We start from the raw sequence: 17,678 nt of genomic DNA on the forward strand, positions 1-17,678 counted from the left end.
CTCTGAAATCCAACTACATTTATCATACCAATCGTCATTTTGTTTTGGTGAACATATGCTCTTCAAAGCAAGATTAAGAGTGTGAACCACACATGGTGTCCAAAAGATATTGGGATATCTAGCCTCAACAAGTAATCCAGCAGCTCTACAAACTGGCGCATTGTCAATGATTACTTAAACCACATTTTGATAACCAATTTCCTTAATGGCATCGATAAGAAAGTTGGCAATACAATGTTTGTCCTTGTACTCTCCATCACAATTAATTCCCTTCAAGAACATAGGCCCGCTCTCACAAGTTGCCATAATGTTAATAAGTGGTCTTCTTTGTGAATCTGTCCACCCATCACTATACACACTTACACTTTTAGTGCTCCACGTACTCTTGATTGGTTGTAAACATCGCTCAACGTGCCTCTTCTCTTGTTGCAAAAGAGTAGTTCTTAGTGCATTGTAACCTGGTGGAACATATCCTGTAAGCGTAGAAGCACGAAAATATGAGTTTCGATAATGTGGATTCCTTGCCAGGTGGAAGGACAATCCACCTGTATAAAACATCCTTGCAAATTCAGCATCACATTGTTCTCTAGCCTCATTTTGAAAAGCTCTATCAAGGGGCCCATTCATTCCCTTTCTCTTCTTTTGCTCAACATTAGACATAGAAGAACAAAGTAAAGAATCAGTATTAAGCAAAGACACTTGTCTTGGAGCTGCACTTTTCAACCGGTGTTCACATTCTCTTATAAGTTTTTTCATTTCTGCAAAAACTTCATCAGTAACCTTATAATTGCATTCAAACATAGTATTTCCTCCTCCTTTTCCTAACTTGTCAAGCCTTTTAACATACTTCCATAATGGCGCATGATCATCTATCTCGATTTCATTATTCTCAGTAGGATTAACATTAGCACTTGCATTATTATCCGAATGACTCATGTTCCTGAATATAAAAAAAATTCAAAATATTAAATATAATATTATTAAATTAACTAACCACAATTTTTCTTTTTTTATAACAATCAAATTGGTACAAAAGGAAATATAATAATATGAAATATAATAATGTGAACTTGCAAGTATATATATATATAATAAATTAATTTGTACAAAAGGAGTGGGTCGGCTGTGTTGAGAAGTGGGTTGGGTTCCAATCAAAACAACTGTCACTTTATTATTTGAACAACTCAAAATCAAAATCAAAGAACGAAACACTATCTATCAGAAAAGAGAACACTATCAGATAGAGAGAGAGAGGGGTGAACATGCCAACGGCCTCCAAAAAACAGAGAGCAACTTGAGGAACTGACAGATGAATTGAAGAACCAAGCTTCTTTTATTTGGGTGGTGAAGAAGATGAAGAAGATTTAATGAAGAAGAAGAAGAAGATGATGAATTGCTGGTACGGGTATGGTTTTCCTTCTTCTTTATTTATATAAAGAAGATGAAGATTTGTCTGTAGGAATTCAATTAGGAAAAGATCTTCAAAGTTCCTAAACAAAATAGTTATCCATGTTGCTCAAGACTTCCTAGTTCTGTCAAAATTCTAATTTTCATTTTTTTCTGAAATTTTTTCCTAAATCGTATCCTCAAATTGGGATACCCGTATCTGTCATGTTAGATACGCGTATCCTTTTGTGATTGACCGTATCCGTTGACTCGGATACGTATCCCGTGCGTATCTCGGCGTATCCGCTTCGTATCGTATCTCCGTGCGTATCAGACACGGGATACGCTGGTCTCCATGCGTATCCGTGCTTCATAGATCTTAAGCCATGAACATTGATACATTTTTCATCAATAGAAAATTCAAGAGAAAGGATAAGATCTAATTACCCTTGAAGCATTTATATGAACCAATTTGTGTTTGGTCTTCTCTTGATGATTTCCTCTTTGTTGATCTCCTTTTTTTATCTTTGTTCTTTTCTCCTTGATCTTTGTCCTCCATATGAGCCACAAAAGTTTATGGCCTTTAAGTCTCCACACCAATGGAACCTTGAGATGAGAGGAAGTATCTTGAGAATACAAGGATGCTAGTGCAAGATTATGAACATTGGTTTCAATGGAAGATGAAAGTGTTTCACTCTTGAAAACTCTCTTTTATCTCCCAAACCTATTTGATTGATGTTGGATTGTGTTTGTATGTTAAATGAGCTTATGGAAACAATTCTCATACACATTTACTTAAGCATTTTCGGCCAAACCCATTGGGCTTCTAAAATTGGGCCTTGTGACACTAAATCATAATATTTAGGTGTCTTAAGCCCACCTTTGGGCTTGATACCCAATCATTTTGACTTCCCGTTAACTATTACCTAGGCCCAAATACATTTTACACGTAGTAATCATACACATCAAATCAATCAAATTGATTTCCTTATTCTCATTTGTATTACTCAAAGTTAACCATTTAAGGTGTGTGATCCATTAGGTTCTAATTAGCAAGGTAGTGGGAAAATATTAGAACTCTTTCTAATCAACTGGAATTAAAACCCCCTTTTAATTCTTCCTTTATTTGAATTGATCACAATCAATCCTAGGACTTCCACAAGCCAAGAGTGACATCTAGTAATATATAAAGGCTACCCAAGCTAACCAGAATAAATGAAGAACCTATTCAGTTGGAATTGCAATGCAGTACGGTCCTTCTCTTATACATTGTTTTAAATCATATTATTAGGGTACAAATTGATTATGTCAAACCCCTAATACGATTTATAACCTCATGTGATTCAAAAGAACATGATTAAAAACAACTTTCTAAATCAAGCTCAAAATACTTTGGCCAAAGATTTGCTAAATCACATCTCGAAACATTCTCCTCCTTTATCGAAAGTAGAGATTCTGTATTATACATTCACAAACCCCTATGATGAATTAAGAGACCCCAAGAACACTTAAGACAAATCTTTTACTGCTTGCCTTTGAGAGCTATCAAAGATCAATAACGCATCATAAGACAACCATGATGCCTCAAGTCTAAGGACTAATTTGCATTATTGCAACTATGAGTTCTAGTTTGACATGTAGATAAATACTCCATAAGAGAACTACGGTTGATCGCGTTCAGTGTACTCATTCACTAATGAGTCCCCACATACTTGTTTTAATGTAAACTACACAAATGGTTTGAGACTAACCATCCTTTTATTGAGCATACATAATATGTGCCAATCTTGATGGTTTATCAATGCCCATTTGATAACCCTAGGATTAGGAACATTTTGGGATACTACAGTTAGAGATTAAGGGTCTCTCGAATCTAATCTTCTTTAGATTACTTTATCTCTTATTTAGCATACCCTGGACATTTGTTTCTTTACACGATGTAAAAGATAACAAAATAAGTTTGCCCTTTATATATCATATACGAAAAGTATTCTAGGAGATTACATCAAATGTATTGGCTCTTAGGGCACATTTCTAACAAACACATGCTTGTTCCTTAGCAACTCATCAAATATGTTTTTGGCCTTAGATAGGTCGAAGGAATATGACTTATGTTTCTACTTATAAGGGACAAATCCTCCAGTATGGAAAGGGTTGTTTCTCTATTCTTTGTTTGGCCTTGTAACTACTTTGCAATTAATGGGAGCTTGGAGCTTAATGATCTTAGCCACAGATACTTTGGGGTGCATACACTCCCTGCTTTCTTCATCAAATTCTAATACAATCTCAACCTGGTGGATTGGATTCTTGAAATAAGTAGGCTTGGAAGTATTTTTCCTCTGTATTTTTTCCTTCAACAACAATTCATACTTCCCAACCCTTTGTGCCATATCTTGTAGATCCACAAATTCAAGATCATCGACTTTTTTCTGGAGGGAAAGTCTGAGAGTATTCTGTGTCATTTTGATGAAATGCTTTTCTTCCATGGGAATCTTGCATTTCATCTTGAGCTTCTTAAAACACGCAATGAAGTCAAGTACTGTTTCATTGTCCCCTTGCTTTATGTCAATAAGGTCATTGATAGTATTCTCGGGCTCGGGCCTATAATACTAAACCATGGAAGCTCTTTCCATCTCATTCCATCCTTGGATAGAGTTTGGACTTAAATTTGAGTACCAGGTGAAAACTTGGCCCTAAAGCGAACTTCCCAACAATCTTAATTTCAACAAAGGATGCGTTTCGATGGCAACACAGTGGGATGAGAAATGCCCTATGTGTTCCTAAGCTGACGCATATAAATCTACTCCATTAAACAAGTTAAAGCTTGGCACTTTGAAACCCCTTGGAAAAGGTAAATCATCAATATAAGCCAAATATGGCTTCTGATAAGTAAGTCGTACCAGCCATCTCACCCTGGCTTGACCATTAAGGACAAGCTGCCTTAGACCCTCAATTTCATCTGTATTGCCAGATTATGATTCACTACTGGGATAGGATCACTGTCCTTGGGTAGAGTTTATGGCCTTGCTTCATCCTTATCTTTTGAATCCTAAATGTGTTCAGGTTGTCGTGCGTTATTGCTCTTACCTCTTCCATTACCCTTATTGTTGCCATTATTATGGGCAATATGAACATTGAAGCATGTGGGTTGCCTCCATCTTTCTGCATGCATGTTTCTCCTTGATGGTTCTAGAGGTAGCTCAACTTCACCAGTTCTCGGGGCCTGATACTTTGGAAGAGTTCCACTAATAGTTTTCCCAAGAGGTACGAGTTGGTGATTCAACACCTCTTCCTTTTTGCTAGTTATTAGTGTTGCAACTGGAGGAAGAGTCGAATTTGTATTAGTTGCTTGGATGGTCGGTGGTGGCACGTCAAATGGGCTTTCGACCACAAACTTTGGGGATGAAGAATTAGCATGGCCACTAGTTTGCCCTTGTGAATATTTTGTCACTCCTAAGGATGCCTTAGTTGTCCTTAACGTCATATCTTCATTCCGTGGCGTTCTTTCCTCTTGAGAAACTTGTATGATTTGCTCAAAGAAATGTGTGAAGTACGCCCTTGTCTCGTTTACCTGTAGGGTTGTGTTCATGTGCCCTTTTTAGACACTTTTTGGGTAATGCTCAGAGACATTTGTTTCATACTTTAAGTCATCGCTGGAAACCTTCCTTCAAGAATGGAGCAGGGAATAGGAAGAAGCCGCGAGAGGACTCGTTCAATTTTGGACAAAATTGAAAATTGGATCAGGTTTAGGAGAGCGGGTGAGCAAGGGCTGGGCCTTAATGGCTAACTTCTTCTGACCCAATTGCAAGTTGTGTAGGCATGCCACTACTGGGGATAAGACTAGCCCAATAAACCTAGTATATGTGATGTAGAGTGTTTGTTTATAGACTTGCGCTTGTTCTGGACCTCTATTCAAGCCATTGTACTCCAAGGGGGGTATTGGCTCGGATGAGTTCTTTTCTATGCCCCAAATTAGAATATTTAGATATGATTAATTTTACAGGGGTGGGGGGGGTGCATAGTGGTGATAATGGTACGGAAATGAATGGCTTGCAAATGCACTCAGCCCCTCATATTTTGGCCAATTTGGAGACATTTTCACAAATGGGTGTGGTGGGTTTCGAAACAAGGTCTGAACTTTCTATTCGACATAATTGGAGGCAAATGAGTGAACAAAACATGCATAATTTGGGTATTGTAAATGATGAAGAAGAAGATATTGAAAGTGCTTATTCGCGAAATAATTGGGATCCAAAATTGGAAGTTGGGAAAATTTTCTCTAGTAAGGAAGCCCTGTCCAACAAGTTACAGTTGGCGGCAATGAGATGTCACTTTGAATTTAAGGTGAAGTAGTCTTGCAAGAGTCGATTGGTTGTGGTTTGTTCTCAAGATCCATGCCCATGGCGGCCTCGTGCATCTAGTTATGGAGAAAAGAACTTCTTGATTGTGAAATATAATCTGTTCCATGAATGTGATATGAGTTTTATACATGACAAGCATTGTCATGCAAGAGCTAAACTCGTTGGTAATGCAGTGAAGCGGAAGTTGAAAGATTCTCGCACAATATACACACCAAGTGATATAATCAGATATGTGAAACAAAACTTTGGTGTTAGGATTAATTATTGCAAAGCTTAGAGATCGAGGGAGTTAGCTCAAATGTCCACTAGAGTTTCAGTAAAGGAGGCCTATTCTCTCCTCCCAGCTTATTGTCACGAATTAGAGCATGTGAATTATGGCACAAAGACATACATCCACACCGATGAGAACAATCACTTTTTGTAATTTTTTATGGTTGTTGGGGCATGTATTAGAGGGTTTCAATTTTCGATGCGACCAGTTATTATTGTGGATGCCACGCATTTAAAATGTAAGTATAAGGGTGTCCTCTTTGTTGCCAATGCATTTGACGGAAATCGAAATATATATCCTTTGGCTTTTGGAATTAGGGATTTAGAGACGGATGCATCATGGCATTGGTTTTTCAGTAAGCTTCATGAAGCCATTGGTGAATGTTTAAATCTTCTGATTATTTCTGATCGGAATATTAGCATAGAGAATGTGTGGTACAACGTTTTTCCAACGGCGCAACATGACATATGCTTTTACCATATGAAGGGGAACATGAAACGCACTTTCAAATTGAAAAAACATGATAAATTATTGCTATATTTTGAACAAGTTGCGAAATCTTATGGTATCGTTGAATTTGATCGTCATTTTCGCAAGATCAAGGGAAATGATGAGGTTGCTCAATATCTTGAAAGTGCAGGATTACACAAGTGGTCTAGAGCTCACATGGATGGACATCGATACAATGTAATGACAACAAATATTGCGAAGTCAATCAACTCAATCCTTCGGTTGGCAAGGATGCTACCAGTGGTGCATTTGATTGATGAAATCATCAATCTTCTTGTCAAATGGTTCAGTAAACATCGTGATTTTGCTTTGAAATGTACATCAACATTGTGCCCTGACTTTGGTGAGAAGAAGCTGAGACGCAGGTTAGAATGTGCTTCAAGGATGAATGTCGTGAAATTGAATCACGTAGAGTATAATGTCGTGGATGGTGATATGGACGGCGACGTACATTTGACGAATAACACTTGTAGTTGTAGGAAGTTTCAACTTGAGCAACTATCTTGCAAGCATGTAGTTTCAGTTTGCCGTTTCTTGAAACTAAATGTATACTCCATGGCTTCTCGTTATTACACTAAAAAATACATGGTTAAATGCTTATTCAGATACCATCTACCCGGTACAGCCTCAAGAGCCGTGGGTTATTCCTGAAGATGTCCAAAGTAGAGTTGTGTGTCCTCCCAATGCAAAGGTCATGCCAGGCCGACGAAAGAAGCTAAGGATTCCCTCGCAAGGAGACGATATCATAAGGAGAAAATGCTCAAGTTGCAGTGGCACATGCCACAATAAAAGCACTGTGAAAACAATGTTCCACTACCTAATGTTGGACATACATTATGAATTGTGTTGGTTTGTTATGGAGTGTGAACTTGAATTGTATTTGTATTGGGTTCGGTGTTCTGTGGATTGTGAATTCTATTAAATTTTCTTAATTTGGTATGTATTTGTGTATTCTATGTGCTACATTATTGTTAAAATATGTCATTTTTGGGCCTATATTGTGTATTCAAATTTTCTTATTCGGTGGAATCGGGGGTGGGTATGCCATTCGCATCCCCATCCCCACCTTTATACCTGCAATACAGACTTGAAAAAAAAAAAAAGGATATATGAGGGCAATACACTAGCAATATACAAGCAATAAAGGGCTATACAATAGCAATACACATACTCCTATAAATCTATTCCAACACAGACTTGAAAAAAGAGGATATACGGGGGCAATACAATAGCAATACACAGCAATAAAAGGCTATACAATGGCAATACACAAACTCCTTGCTCCCCCTATAAATTTATTCCAACATAGACTTGAAGAAAAAAAAAGATATACGGGAGCAATACACTAGCAATATACAAACAATAAAGGGCTATACAATAGCAATACACATACTCCTATAAATTTATTCCAACACAGACTTGAAAAAAAAATACGGGGGCCATACAGTAGCAATACACAAGCAATAAAAGGCTATACAATGGCAATACACAAACTTCATACTCCCCCTATAAATTTATTCCAACACAAACTTGAAGAAAAAAAAAGATACACGGTGGCAATACAGTAGCAATACACAAGTAATAAAAGGCTATACAATGGCAATACACAAGCAATAAAGGGATATACATGTGCAATACATATCTGTCACGACATTTGCCAATTAAATCACTGATTTGGTTACATTTGTATTTTTTTCTTCTTTGCAAGGGGAACGATAAAGCCATGGAAACTAGAGATTGACAAACTTCCTTCTAACTTGACTTTCATAAATTGATGAACTAACAATGTTATCTCATTACATCTTAAGATATACATAAGAAAGTGGCAAAAAATAAAAAATTTACATCTCCTCTTGGTCGGGAATTTTAACACATTAACAAAATTCGACAACAACTCCTCTTAGAACCAAATTTAAGCTGAAAGTTAGCAATTTTCTTCCCAAGAGAATGCTGCCACTTGAAACAAGACAATCTTTCATCTGTATAAAACGAATCAAAAATGCATATTAGAAGCAAATCATTCAATCACAATGGAAACAAAAACATAACATTCAATTACAATTGAAACCAATTTCAAAACAAAAACTAATTTCAAAATTCATAACAGAAACCAATACCAAAACAGAATTAGAAACCAATACCAAAACAAGTTCAGGCATATTTACATGCACTACAAGTATCATACACATACATTTACATGCACTACAACAAATAGAGTGGATAAATGTAAAACTGCAATATGATATACATTTTTTAATAGAAGAAAGAAAAAAATTTATGATATACATCATTTAAGAGCTAAGCTTGAAGTTTGCTGAGTTATATATACCTTTGAGAAATCTATTTGTGATTTCTCCAATGAAGGACGACCTTCAAGAATCCTATCTTCATACAAATTGTTGGCCTTTTTAAATGACCCAATTCTTCATATAGCAAACTTTCACAAGATAGTACCATTGGAAAATTAAAGTTCACATTCATGCACACGATTTCTACTACTCAATTGCAATATAAAAGTTATTATAAACATGGGTGAAGTGAATGTGTGTCTTGGCAGACGAATAAAAATACAAATTAGGAAATGCATTTGGCATTGTTCAAACAATTAAAGAAGCACAGTCTCAGAGAAGAAGAAGAAGAGCAAGACAATGGAACTAGATAAATGCAAGAGCTGTCAAACCTTCAAGTTTTCTAAGAACCCTTTTCACGGCACCAACACAATCTTGGCATGATACCAACCTTGAGGACTATAGACTGCACCAAAAACATATCCAAGATTGAATTACGAAAAATAGAGAAAACCAAGATCCAACATATGCCAACTTTACAATATCAAACTTCTGTTAAAATATTGGCATTCTCATAAAACTTACAAACTCCACAGTCACTTTGGAGATATCCTCCACCTCAAGACATAATCAATTTATGTAGTTCATTCAAAAAATCACATCCCAAAACAAAACAAACAAATTTAAATCATTGAACCAAATAATTGTGTTTCTTCAATTGTTTTTTGTCAAAATAAAACCTAACTCAGTAATTAAATTCAATAAGTAAAAGAAAATCTTCAAAATAATTGTAGATTGGACAAGCTTCAAGCATAATATTCCTTAAGACAAAATGAGAAATATTTGTTGCACAATCTCAAAATTTTGGTTCAAAAAGTTCTTGTATAATCCCACTGAAATAACATTCTCTACACAAGCTGAAAATATTAATTGTAAACAAAGAGAGTAAAATTTTAAATTAAACCCACGATTATGTTTCAACAAATTTCTGTACAATCTCACCCAAATTTGACTTGGAGGGACTTGAACTCACATCAAACACCAAAAATCCAAACTCATACATGAAATTGAAACAAGGAGAAGAAAACCTAAATGTGTAGGAGAAAAGCCAAGCTATCTACCTAAGACGCCATCTCTAGGCATGGAGGTCAAAAGAGGTTACAGAGAGTGAGAGATGGAGGTGGAAAGGTTGTCGTCGCCGATGTGGGTTAGGGTTTTTGAGGAGGTGACAATGACTGTAGTCGATGTGGGTGTGAGCAAGAAAGAGAGAAGAGAGGAGAGGAGGACTGAGTGAGTGAGATCGAGAAATTTTTAAAGAGGACTTGAGAGAGCTCAGAACGACTAAACAAAAGTGAAAGATAGGCAATAGGCTGTCAATAAGGAGTTTTTATAAGGGGCATTTGTGATTGGGTTTCAAAATAAGGATATTAGTGAATAAATTAGGTGAGCCAGGGGTAAAGCCGCCAATTTCCCAATAAATAATTAAAAAACCAATTGGCACAAGGCTTTAGTGTAAGTTATTTCTTTTCAAAAAGAACCCGCATCCAACGGTCCGAATTAAACTAAAACTTCCCTTTTCTTTTTGGAAAATGAATTAAAAATCCTTTTCAATTTTCATTATCCGCCTTTACCCACTCTCTCTCATCTCAGTACTATCTTTAATTCCACTCCCATTTTCAATATCGCCACCCTTATCTCTCCCACTCTGACGGTCTGACCTTCTCCAATGGCCACTGTCCTCAGAACTCCACCTTTGCGAGCACCTTTTGTACCGCTTCCCACCACTGTTTCGCCAAACCTTCCAAAACCTTCATACGTTTCGTGTAGACAAGGCCAGAGCAGCACGGCACCGTATCTCACTCTCAGCTCTCTACGGTTCTCTCACCTGCCGTCCCTCAGGTCCATCAAGTTCGTGCCTATGTCTTCGCACAGTCAAACCCAAACTAGCGAGACCGAGGAGGGGGTTCTAGAGCTCAAGGATGTCGAGGTATTATTTACTTTTTTCTTAACAATTTCCAGACATGAACCGCGTTTCTCTGTGTGGTGATGAGAAATTGATTTCAGAAACAAGTACGAACCAAACTTGCGATGAATTTGTTTCACAAGCTGCTTCTTTTGCCTTACATTAATTGAGTTTAAAGCTCTGAAAGTGAATTTTTATGGTTGGAAACGGAAATGGGTTCATGACCCAAAAACTTAAACTGATGAATTAAAAGAAGTAAATAAATTGAACTCTCCATGACTATTATATATGTAGTTCGCTATTTTTTGTTCACATGTTTTTTTAAATTTGCATATGAATTTGAATTTTCTTTTTTGTTTTGTTTTTGGTCTTGAGTGATGCCTAATATATCAATCATTGAAGCCTGGGAGAGGTAGGTCTGAATTATGGAATGAGGTTTTTATTGCTTTGAATGGTTCATGTTACTACTACAAGGGAACCATTGTCCTTCTGCTTCCATATTTTGAAGCCTTGAAGGCCTGGTGTCCATCCTTTAAACATCTCTTCTAGGTTCACCTTTTTTGGTATGCTGATGTGTGGGTGTGTGTTAAAGAGGATCTCTCAACAGCAAGCTTAGAGAAGCTAAAAGAGCGAGTCAAAGCTCAGTCAAAGTTTGTTAAGTCTTAGTTAGAACTTTGTTATGACAGTAATCTTGTTATAGGTTAGTTACAAAGCTTGTGTATATAAGCTACTGATGTAACTTAATAAAAAAACAATGAGAATCATTTTATTTCAACAGTGTTACTCTGTGTGTAATCGCGCACTAGCTCGTGTGTCCGTTTCAAGTAAAACTTTGAAGTACTGATGCAGAGATATCAGAGTCTTCTCTGTTTATTGTTTACTTCTTAATTCCCTTCACATGAAGACGTATTTAGGCAGAACTGAAGTAATTATCCATTAGGAAACATTTGAATTCATTTTTCACTTACTTAACTGTCATAGTGCATCCATATCCTGTATTTTCTCCTTTGTGCAGTGGTTCTCCTAAAATTATAAAGAGATGACAGAGTCTCTCTATAATTTCCTGACCGTACCTTTTAACAATGTTTGATTATAAATGTCTATATGAATTTTTGTTTTGGTAGATTTCTTATTCCATCTTTTTTTTTCTAGAAGCTTTTGTAAAGGTCATGCATGTTAACAATTGTTTCTACTAATATGTTGTTCAATGATGGGTGAAGGCAGATACTTCGAGAAGAACTATCATTGGAAGGTCTTACCTCAAAAAATTTGCAGAGTAATTCCTATTCTCAAAAATATTGTTCTCCACATGGACATTATACAAGTAGTTAACTTTTATGGGGTTCTATATAGTTCTTGTAATGTGGTATCATAATATACCCTAAATGTTTCGTTTGTGGATCACAAACAGCTCTAAATTGATTTATTAATCAGGACTGGTGATTATAACTACAAATTGTAATTGATGGCAGTTTACATCACACAACACATGAGTGTTTGTGTGTTTGTTTACCTGTGTCTGTGTGAATTTGGATAATATTATACAAATTAAGTTCTTCACACAATATTCAAATTTTATTTTTTATTAGTTCTGTTTTTCCTTTCTCTTATTTAATGATTATTTATTAAAAAATTAAAGCACAGATTCAGATGGGACACACATTTGTATTCAGATGGACAACTAAAGACTAGGTGACAAATTGCACGTTATTTATTTTTTCTCAAGTTTAATGTGCATGTGTACAATTTACCAAAAGAAAAAAGGTTACATATGAAACTTGAAAATAAGTTTGACATATGTGAAAACAATTTAGAAGGAAAGAAAAGTTTGAATTGATCAATGCAGTACAAGGAACAAAATGTGATAGGATTAGTGTCTAGTATTTCTGGAAATTATTTTTTTCAATACAATCTTTTAAGTAGATAGATACTTTTTATTTAGTTGCTGGGAATCATCTTTGTTATATCATCATTTTATTGCAGAGTTTTTTGAGAACCTTTGGGTTACTGGGCTTATTAAAGTCATGAAGAGGCCATATGTACCAGTATCTGCATTCTTAGTTGGACAAAGCTTATGGCTTATCTCTACTCCAATGGCACAATCACGTGATATTATCAAAACAAATGTCGTTTATGAGACAGGGGAGTTATTTGAATTAGGAATCCAGCTATCATACTTGCTACTATTGTTGGCATTTCTTGGGATTGGAACCTTCTTTGTGATTCGTCAAGTGCTTGTACGTAGAGAACTTGATCTTTCTGCCAAAGAATTGCAGGTATGAGCCTGTATTTTCTGTCCAGCATTGTTGGTCAACATACTTTGCTTCAACCTTGGCACTTGCTACACATCCAACCTGAATTTTGAGCACTACTTAAAGACATTAAATTCATTAATTTTTTTTTAAACTGTAATGGACGTGGAACAGAGGCTGTCTACAACCAGTTACTCACATTATCTTCTGTCTTTCTAAATACCAGGAGCAGGTAAGAAGCGGTGATGCTGATGCAACTGAGCTTTTTGAACTTGGAGCAGTAATGCTGAGAAGGAAAATTTATCCAGCTGCTATTAAGTACTTGGTTCAGGCAATTGAAAAATGGGATGGGGATGACCAAGATCTTGCTCAGGTGTGATGAATTCTTGGATATTAAATACACAGTTTGCAGTTTTATTGTCAACTAAAGCACATTGTACTGGATCCAACAAACAAAATGGCTTTAGAATTGTGTTATTGGAATACTTGCGACTGTTGCCACATGTATGTGCCCCACTTTAGGAATAGCATGGCACCATCTGGCAGAAACTAGAACTGGGTTAAAAAAAACTAATAGTTGTATAATTTCACGATTTTTGGGTGTTGCTCTTAACAAATTCTTCTTTGATTCCTGTTTGTTGAACATTTTGTGACTTAGCGACAAAAGATTAGAAAAGGTTCAGTCTGGTCATTTGTGAATACCATTTTAAGTTCTGTTTGTGTTGTATTTCCATCTCTGAAAGCTCGTGAAACCTCTGACAGCACGTGCATAATGGCAAGTCATATAGAAACTTGGAGAAAAGTGAATGAAAATTAAGACCATTTAAATTAGACTGTAGGTCTTATTGCATCATCTTGTTGGGCTTGGCTTCTGAGTTCTGATATTGTTTTTCACATGTCATATATTTGAATAGGTTTACAATGCCCTTGGTGTCAGTTATATCCGTGAAGGTAAGCTTGCTAAGGGAATTGCGCAGTTTGAAACTGCTGTGAAGCTTCAGCCGGGCTATGTCACAGCTTGGAACAACCTTGGTGATGCCTATGAAAAGAGGAAGGACTTTAAGGCTGCTCTGAATGCATTTGAAGAAGTACTTCTTTTTGATCCTAACAACAAGGTAGCAATACCACGGCGGGATACTTTGAAGGAACAAGTGAAAATGTACAGAGATGTTCCTGTGAAAACAAAGGAGAGGTGATCTGAAATTACTTGTTAATTGTTGTATGCTCCATGGTTGATGAGGATATTATCAGTAACAGCTTGTTTAAGTTTTGCTTGGCATTGTCCGAAACAGTCAATGGTAGTTGAGGTATCATTGGTTTTCCATGGTCCCAGATTTAGGCTTGCCTTCAGTAGTCCGATTTTGTATTTTCTAGCATGTAAGTCAGTGACTTCATTACAAGTGTTAAAAATATGTTTGACATAGTGAAATGGTGGTGCATAATGTTTTACTATACAACATTGTAATATCCAACTGTATTTATTGTGGGTCGAAGCTATGATATTGGTTTTGTTGTGGGTTTATGGTATTGGTGGGCACGATCCGATTTGAATTGGATTCACTCAACCGCAGCCAAACCAATCACTATATGATGGATTGGTTTGGTTTGGTTTAAACACCTTTGGTGAGATCGAGCCCAAAAAAAAAAAATCATTGTTGTGCGGTTCAGTTTGGTTTGATTTGGCCTGTTTATGTCTAAACCCAACCGTTCTTTTCTTTGTCATCTTTCTTGTTAGTCCAATTCTAGAGCATGTTAACACCCTTTTCAGCCGGTATTTTCTTTCAAACATTGAAATCTCTAACAGCGTAGAATTAATCATTCATAATTTTGTTCAACTCCCTACGCTGTTTGTAGTGATAATAGTGGTGGCATGCTCACACAATTACACAATTATAAGGGGTAAGGCCTCAACAAGTCAAGACTTACCTCGCTTTGAAATCAATGTCAAGACTTACCTCGCTTTGAAACCATTGATTTCAAATTCTTGTAAGACGAAATAAGTGAGACGAATTAAATTGGATTGGATTTTCACAAGAAAATTTGTCCTCTAACTCAATCATGTCGATTTTTGAAATCCAATAATTCCCATAAGTCATTGAAATCGATCAGATTGAATTGGATATGATTGGATTAAATCAGCTGATTTTAGTACGTTGGTTGGAAAGTGAACATTCGGGAGACCAATCTTTGGTTTCCCTTTTGCATCATACTCAATTCAATTGATCAAGGTACAAAAACCTAAAAGGTAGTCTCAAAACAAGAATTACTTATATTGACAGGCCACGAGATGTTCTGCGGTTGCATTGAGAGTTGGAAGCTTCACCTTTGGTGGCTCACTGTCATAAGACCTGTGAGGGGAAAACACAATATACATGGTTTCATTAGGGTCACTTTGCAGGGTATATAGTAGCTGACCTGCAGCATACCCACCTAGAAGTTGGTATGATCTCTCTGATTGATCCATTGTAACACAAAGATCCTCTGTACCTATAAAATCAAAAGAAGTAAAAGCTGCTCAAGAATATTTCTAAATCTAGTCGGGTATCCAGAGCAAATTCAGAGATGGTTTTTGGGTGTCTCTGGGTTGGACTGAGCCATAAGAAATTGAACAAATGGGATTTGAAGGGAGAAGAAATTAACCCACAGGCAGCCAACTCTATCTGTGTTTGATAAATAAAATCCAGAGCTGCAGAGATTTCTTGCTCAAACTGATAAAATGGACCACTTTTGAAATTCATCTTTCTCAGCTTACAAAGTCCCTCTCCCAGCTCCATCATGGCTCCTTTATGATTCTAACCACAACAATCAAAACCTAACTGTAACTAACCAATTTGTAAGCATATAACAAAACACAATAATATATATATATATATATACATAGGCTAGAAATTAATTATAATTGATATATTATATGGCAGTGATCAGTCAGAATTCAAAACTAATTACAACCTGGTTGAATAGGTGATGGAATCCCACAGCGCATTGTAGAATGCCATGAATAAGAGTTCTGGTGGGCTCCTCAGCATTGTTCCAAAGTGACTCAAGGAAGTCATGGCACTTGTAGTAGTCCCTTGTGTTGAAAAGGACAACAGCTTCATCGAAGCTACCATCCTCGGCTTCTTCGTTGTTGTCGTCCGCGCCTTCAGCAGCAGCAGAGAATCTATACGAAACACGAAAACAACAGTGCTGGCTCCAGGGTGTTAGTCTTCTGTAAGGCTTTGAATGACTAGTATGATTGCTGTATATACATGGAGAGGGAGAGGAAAAGCTGCAGTTAATTTGATGAGAAGGGAGGAGATGAGAGTGTGGATGGCTTGAGATTGATGAGAGAGATGCAATACTGAGACTGAGAGCAGCTGGCAACGCCATGGATGATTATGGCTTCGTGGAGGAACATTTTCACAGGTCTAGGCTGTCTAGCCATATTTTTCTGGCCACATTTTGTGTGGTGGAGAGTTAGAATAAACCATACCCCAAATACAGGACAAAATTGTGGTCCTTTCAAAATGAATAATAAGAGTAAAATTTGTTTTTAATGTAAAATAACTTTGCTGGTTCAAATACAACCCCTCTCAAAACGTCCTTTTTATTTTAATTTTTTTTATACAACGGATATTGGGGAAGGGGGAACCGAACCTAAGACCTATGTCAGTGCAAGTACAGGGCTTTGAATGGGTATAAGATTGTTTATAAGATTGTAGGATGTGAGTGTTAGATTTCTACAGAATCCATGATCTTTCACACAATCCGAAATACATAGAAGACATACCTGGCGCCATCTTCCTTGGGTACATGATCCCTAAACTCATTCAATCGCAAGAACAACACGAACAAAAGGCACGAACAGCTCAAGACTTCTGCTCTCTTTCAGAAACTGTTTCAACTCTCTCTTTATGATGAGATTAAGGTTAGAGAACGTGTCTGATGAGAGAAAGGTCTTGAGCTTATATAGGGGTAGGTCAAGTCGTCTCTACTCATCACTAAGGGTGGACTTGACTAACACTCTAAGCCCATCAAGCAACGGTTCATGCAAAAGGAAATATTGGCTTCAAAACTTTCCCTATTTCACAAGGTATAACCTAATTTAAACTCTTATCAAACGTGATATAACTTAGCATCTAGTGCACCGATCTAAATAGGAATATAACGTTCTCCCACTAGATTAAGCACTAGAGCACTAAGTCTCTGTATTGCAAAAGTTTGATAATCTTTACTAGCCATGAGTTTAAAAAAGTTAAGTTTTCCCTTCAAGCTACAGTGAAAAGGGATTAGACAAAACAAACTATAGACAAGCACTGCTCTCCTTTATTAAAAACAAGCCATCTGTAATCACATAATACAATCTCAAAACACATGAAGCACCTACAAACACAAACCTTAACATGTATTGATCCATAATGTGAATATTTATGCTTTTCAGTACCCCTTTACGACTTAGCAATGGATGCGTACTCCAGCTACAATCAAATCATGATACATAAGGATGATAAAGCTAAGACTTCTTTCATAATTGAAAGAGGCACATATTGCAATGAAGTCATAACCCTTGGGCTAAAGAACGCCGGAGCAACATACCAGAGGCTCATGAACAATATTTTCAAGGAGCAGATCAGCACGACTATGGAGGTCTACGTAGATGACATTCAA

The 17,678-nt window shown here is 36.7% G+C and overlaps 4 protein-coding genes across 6 annotated transcripts; 2 read left to right on the forward strand and 2 right to left on the reverse strand.

Moving 5' to 3' along the window:
* Positions 1 to 174: 174 nt before the first annotated feature.
* LOC148915050 (uncharacterized) lies at positions 175 to 936 on the reverse strand. The gene has a single exon (XM_089043392.1). It carries the CDS (start codon positions 934 to 936, stop codon positions 175 to 177), a length of 762 nt encoding a protein of 253 aa, XP_088899518.1.
* Positions 937 to 6,216: 5,280 nt separating this feature from the next.
* Positions 6,217 to 7,179, forward strand: LOC103331063 (uncharacterized). Its single transcript, XM_008233679.2, has one exon. It carries the CDS (start codon positions 6,217 to 6,219, stop codon positions 7,177 to 7,179), a length of 963 nt encoding a protein of 320 aa, XP_008231901.2.
* A 3,263-nt stretch (positions 7,180 to 10,442) lies between these two features.
* Positions 10,443 to 14,551, forward strand: LOC103339048 (Tetratricopeptide repeat (TPR)-like superfamily protein). Its single transcript, XM_008242322.2, has 5 exons — positions 10,443 to 10,803; positions 12,004 to 12,055; positions 12,763 to 13,055; positions 13,258 to 13,404; positions 13,946 to 14,551. The coding sequence occupies exons 1-5, from the start codon at positions 10,543 to 10,545 to the stop codon at positions 14,225 to 14,227; spliced, it is 1,035 nt and encodes a 344-aa protein (XP_008240544.2). The 5' UTR covers positions 10,443 to 10,542; the 3' UTR covers positions 14,228 to 14,551.
* Positions 14,552 to 15,123: 572 nt separating this feature from the next.
* Positions 15,124 to 16,495, reverse strand: LOC103339049 (DUF309 domain protein). Of its 3 annotated transcripts, none has more exons than XM_089042910.1 (4): positions 15,981 to 16,495; positions 15,672 to 15,823; positions 15,462 to 15,518; positions 15,124 to 15,379 (listed from the first exon to the last, which is right to left on the reverse strand). In XM_089042910.1, the coding sequence occupies exons 1-4, from the start codon at positions 16,398 to 16,400 to the stop codon at positions 15,295 to 15,297; spliced, it is 714 nt and encodes a 237-aa protein (XP_088899036.1). In that variant the 5' UTR covers positions 16,401 to 16,495; the 3' UTR covers positions 15,124 to 15,294. The 3 variants fall into 3 exon arrangements, with proteins under 3 accessions (XP_088899036.1, XP_008240547.1, XP_008240546.1); XM_008242325.3 differs by having other exon boundaries at positions 15,676 to 15,823; positions 15,981 to 16,493; XM_008242324.3 differs by having other exon boundaries at positions 15,124 to 15,518; positions 15,676 to 15,823; positions 15,981 to 16,493.
* Between the last annotated feature and the right edge of the window lie 1,183 nt (positions 16,496 to 17,678).

Source organism: Prunus mume, linkage group LG8 (assembly GCF_029339155.1).
Source record: "Prunus mume cultivar Tortuosa linkage group LG8, ASM2933915v1, whole genome shotgun sequence".
In the NCBI taxonomy this organism is placed as follows: Eukaryota; Viridiplantae; Streptophyta; class Magnoliopsida; order Rosales; family Rosaceae; genus Prunus; species Prunus mume.

Coding starts and splice junctions, on each gene's coding strand:
- LOC148915050 (XM_089043392.1), bottom strand. CDS start 936: ATGAGTCATTCGGATAATAATGCAAGTGCTAATGTTAATCCTACTGAG.
- LOC103331063 (XM_008233679.2), top strand. CDS start 6,217: ATGCGACCAGTTATTATTGTGGATGCCACGCATTTAAAATGTAAGTAT.
- LOC103339048 (XM_008242322.2), top strand. CDS start 10,543: ATGGCCACTGTCCTCAGAACTCCACCTTTGCGAGCACCTTTTGTACCG. Junction 12,056..12,762: donor TACCTCAAAAAATTTGCAGA/GTAATTCCTATT, acceptor ATTTTATTGCAG/AGTTTTTTGAGAACCTTTGG. Junction 13,405..13,945: donor ATGACCAAGATCTTGCTCAG/GTGTGATGAATT, acceptor ATATTTGAATAG/GTTTACAATGCCCTTGGTGT.
- LOC103339049 (XM_008242324.3), bottom strand. CDS start 16,400: ATGGCGTTGCCAGCTGCTCTCAGTCTCAGTATTGCATCTCTCTCATCA. Junction 15,824..15,980: donor TCCATCACCTATTCAACCAG/GTTGTAATTAGT, acceptor TGTTGTGGTTAG/AATCATAAAGGAGCCATGAT. Junction 15,519..15,675: donor ACAGATAGAGTTGGCTGCCT/GTGGGTTAATTT, acceptor TTGATTTTATAG/GTACAGAGGATCTTTGTGTT.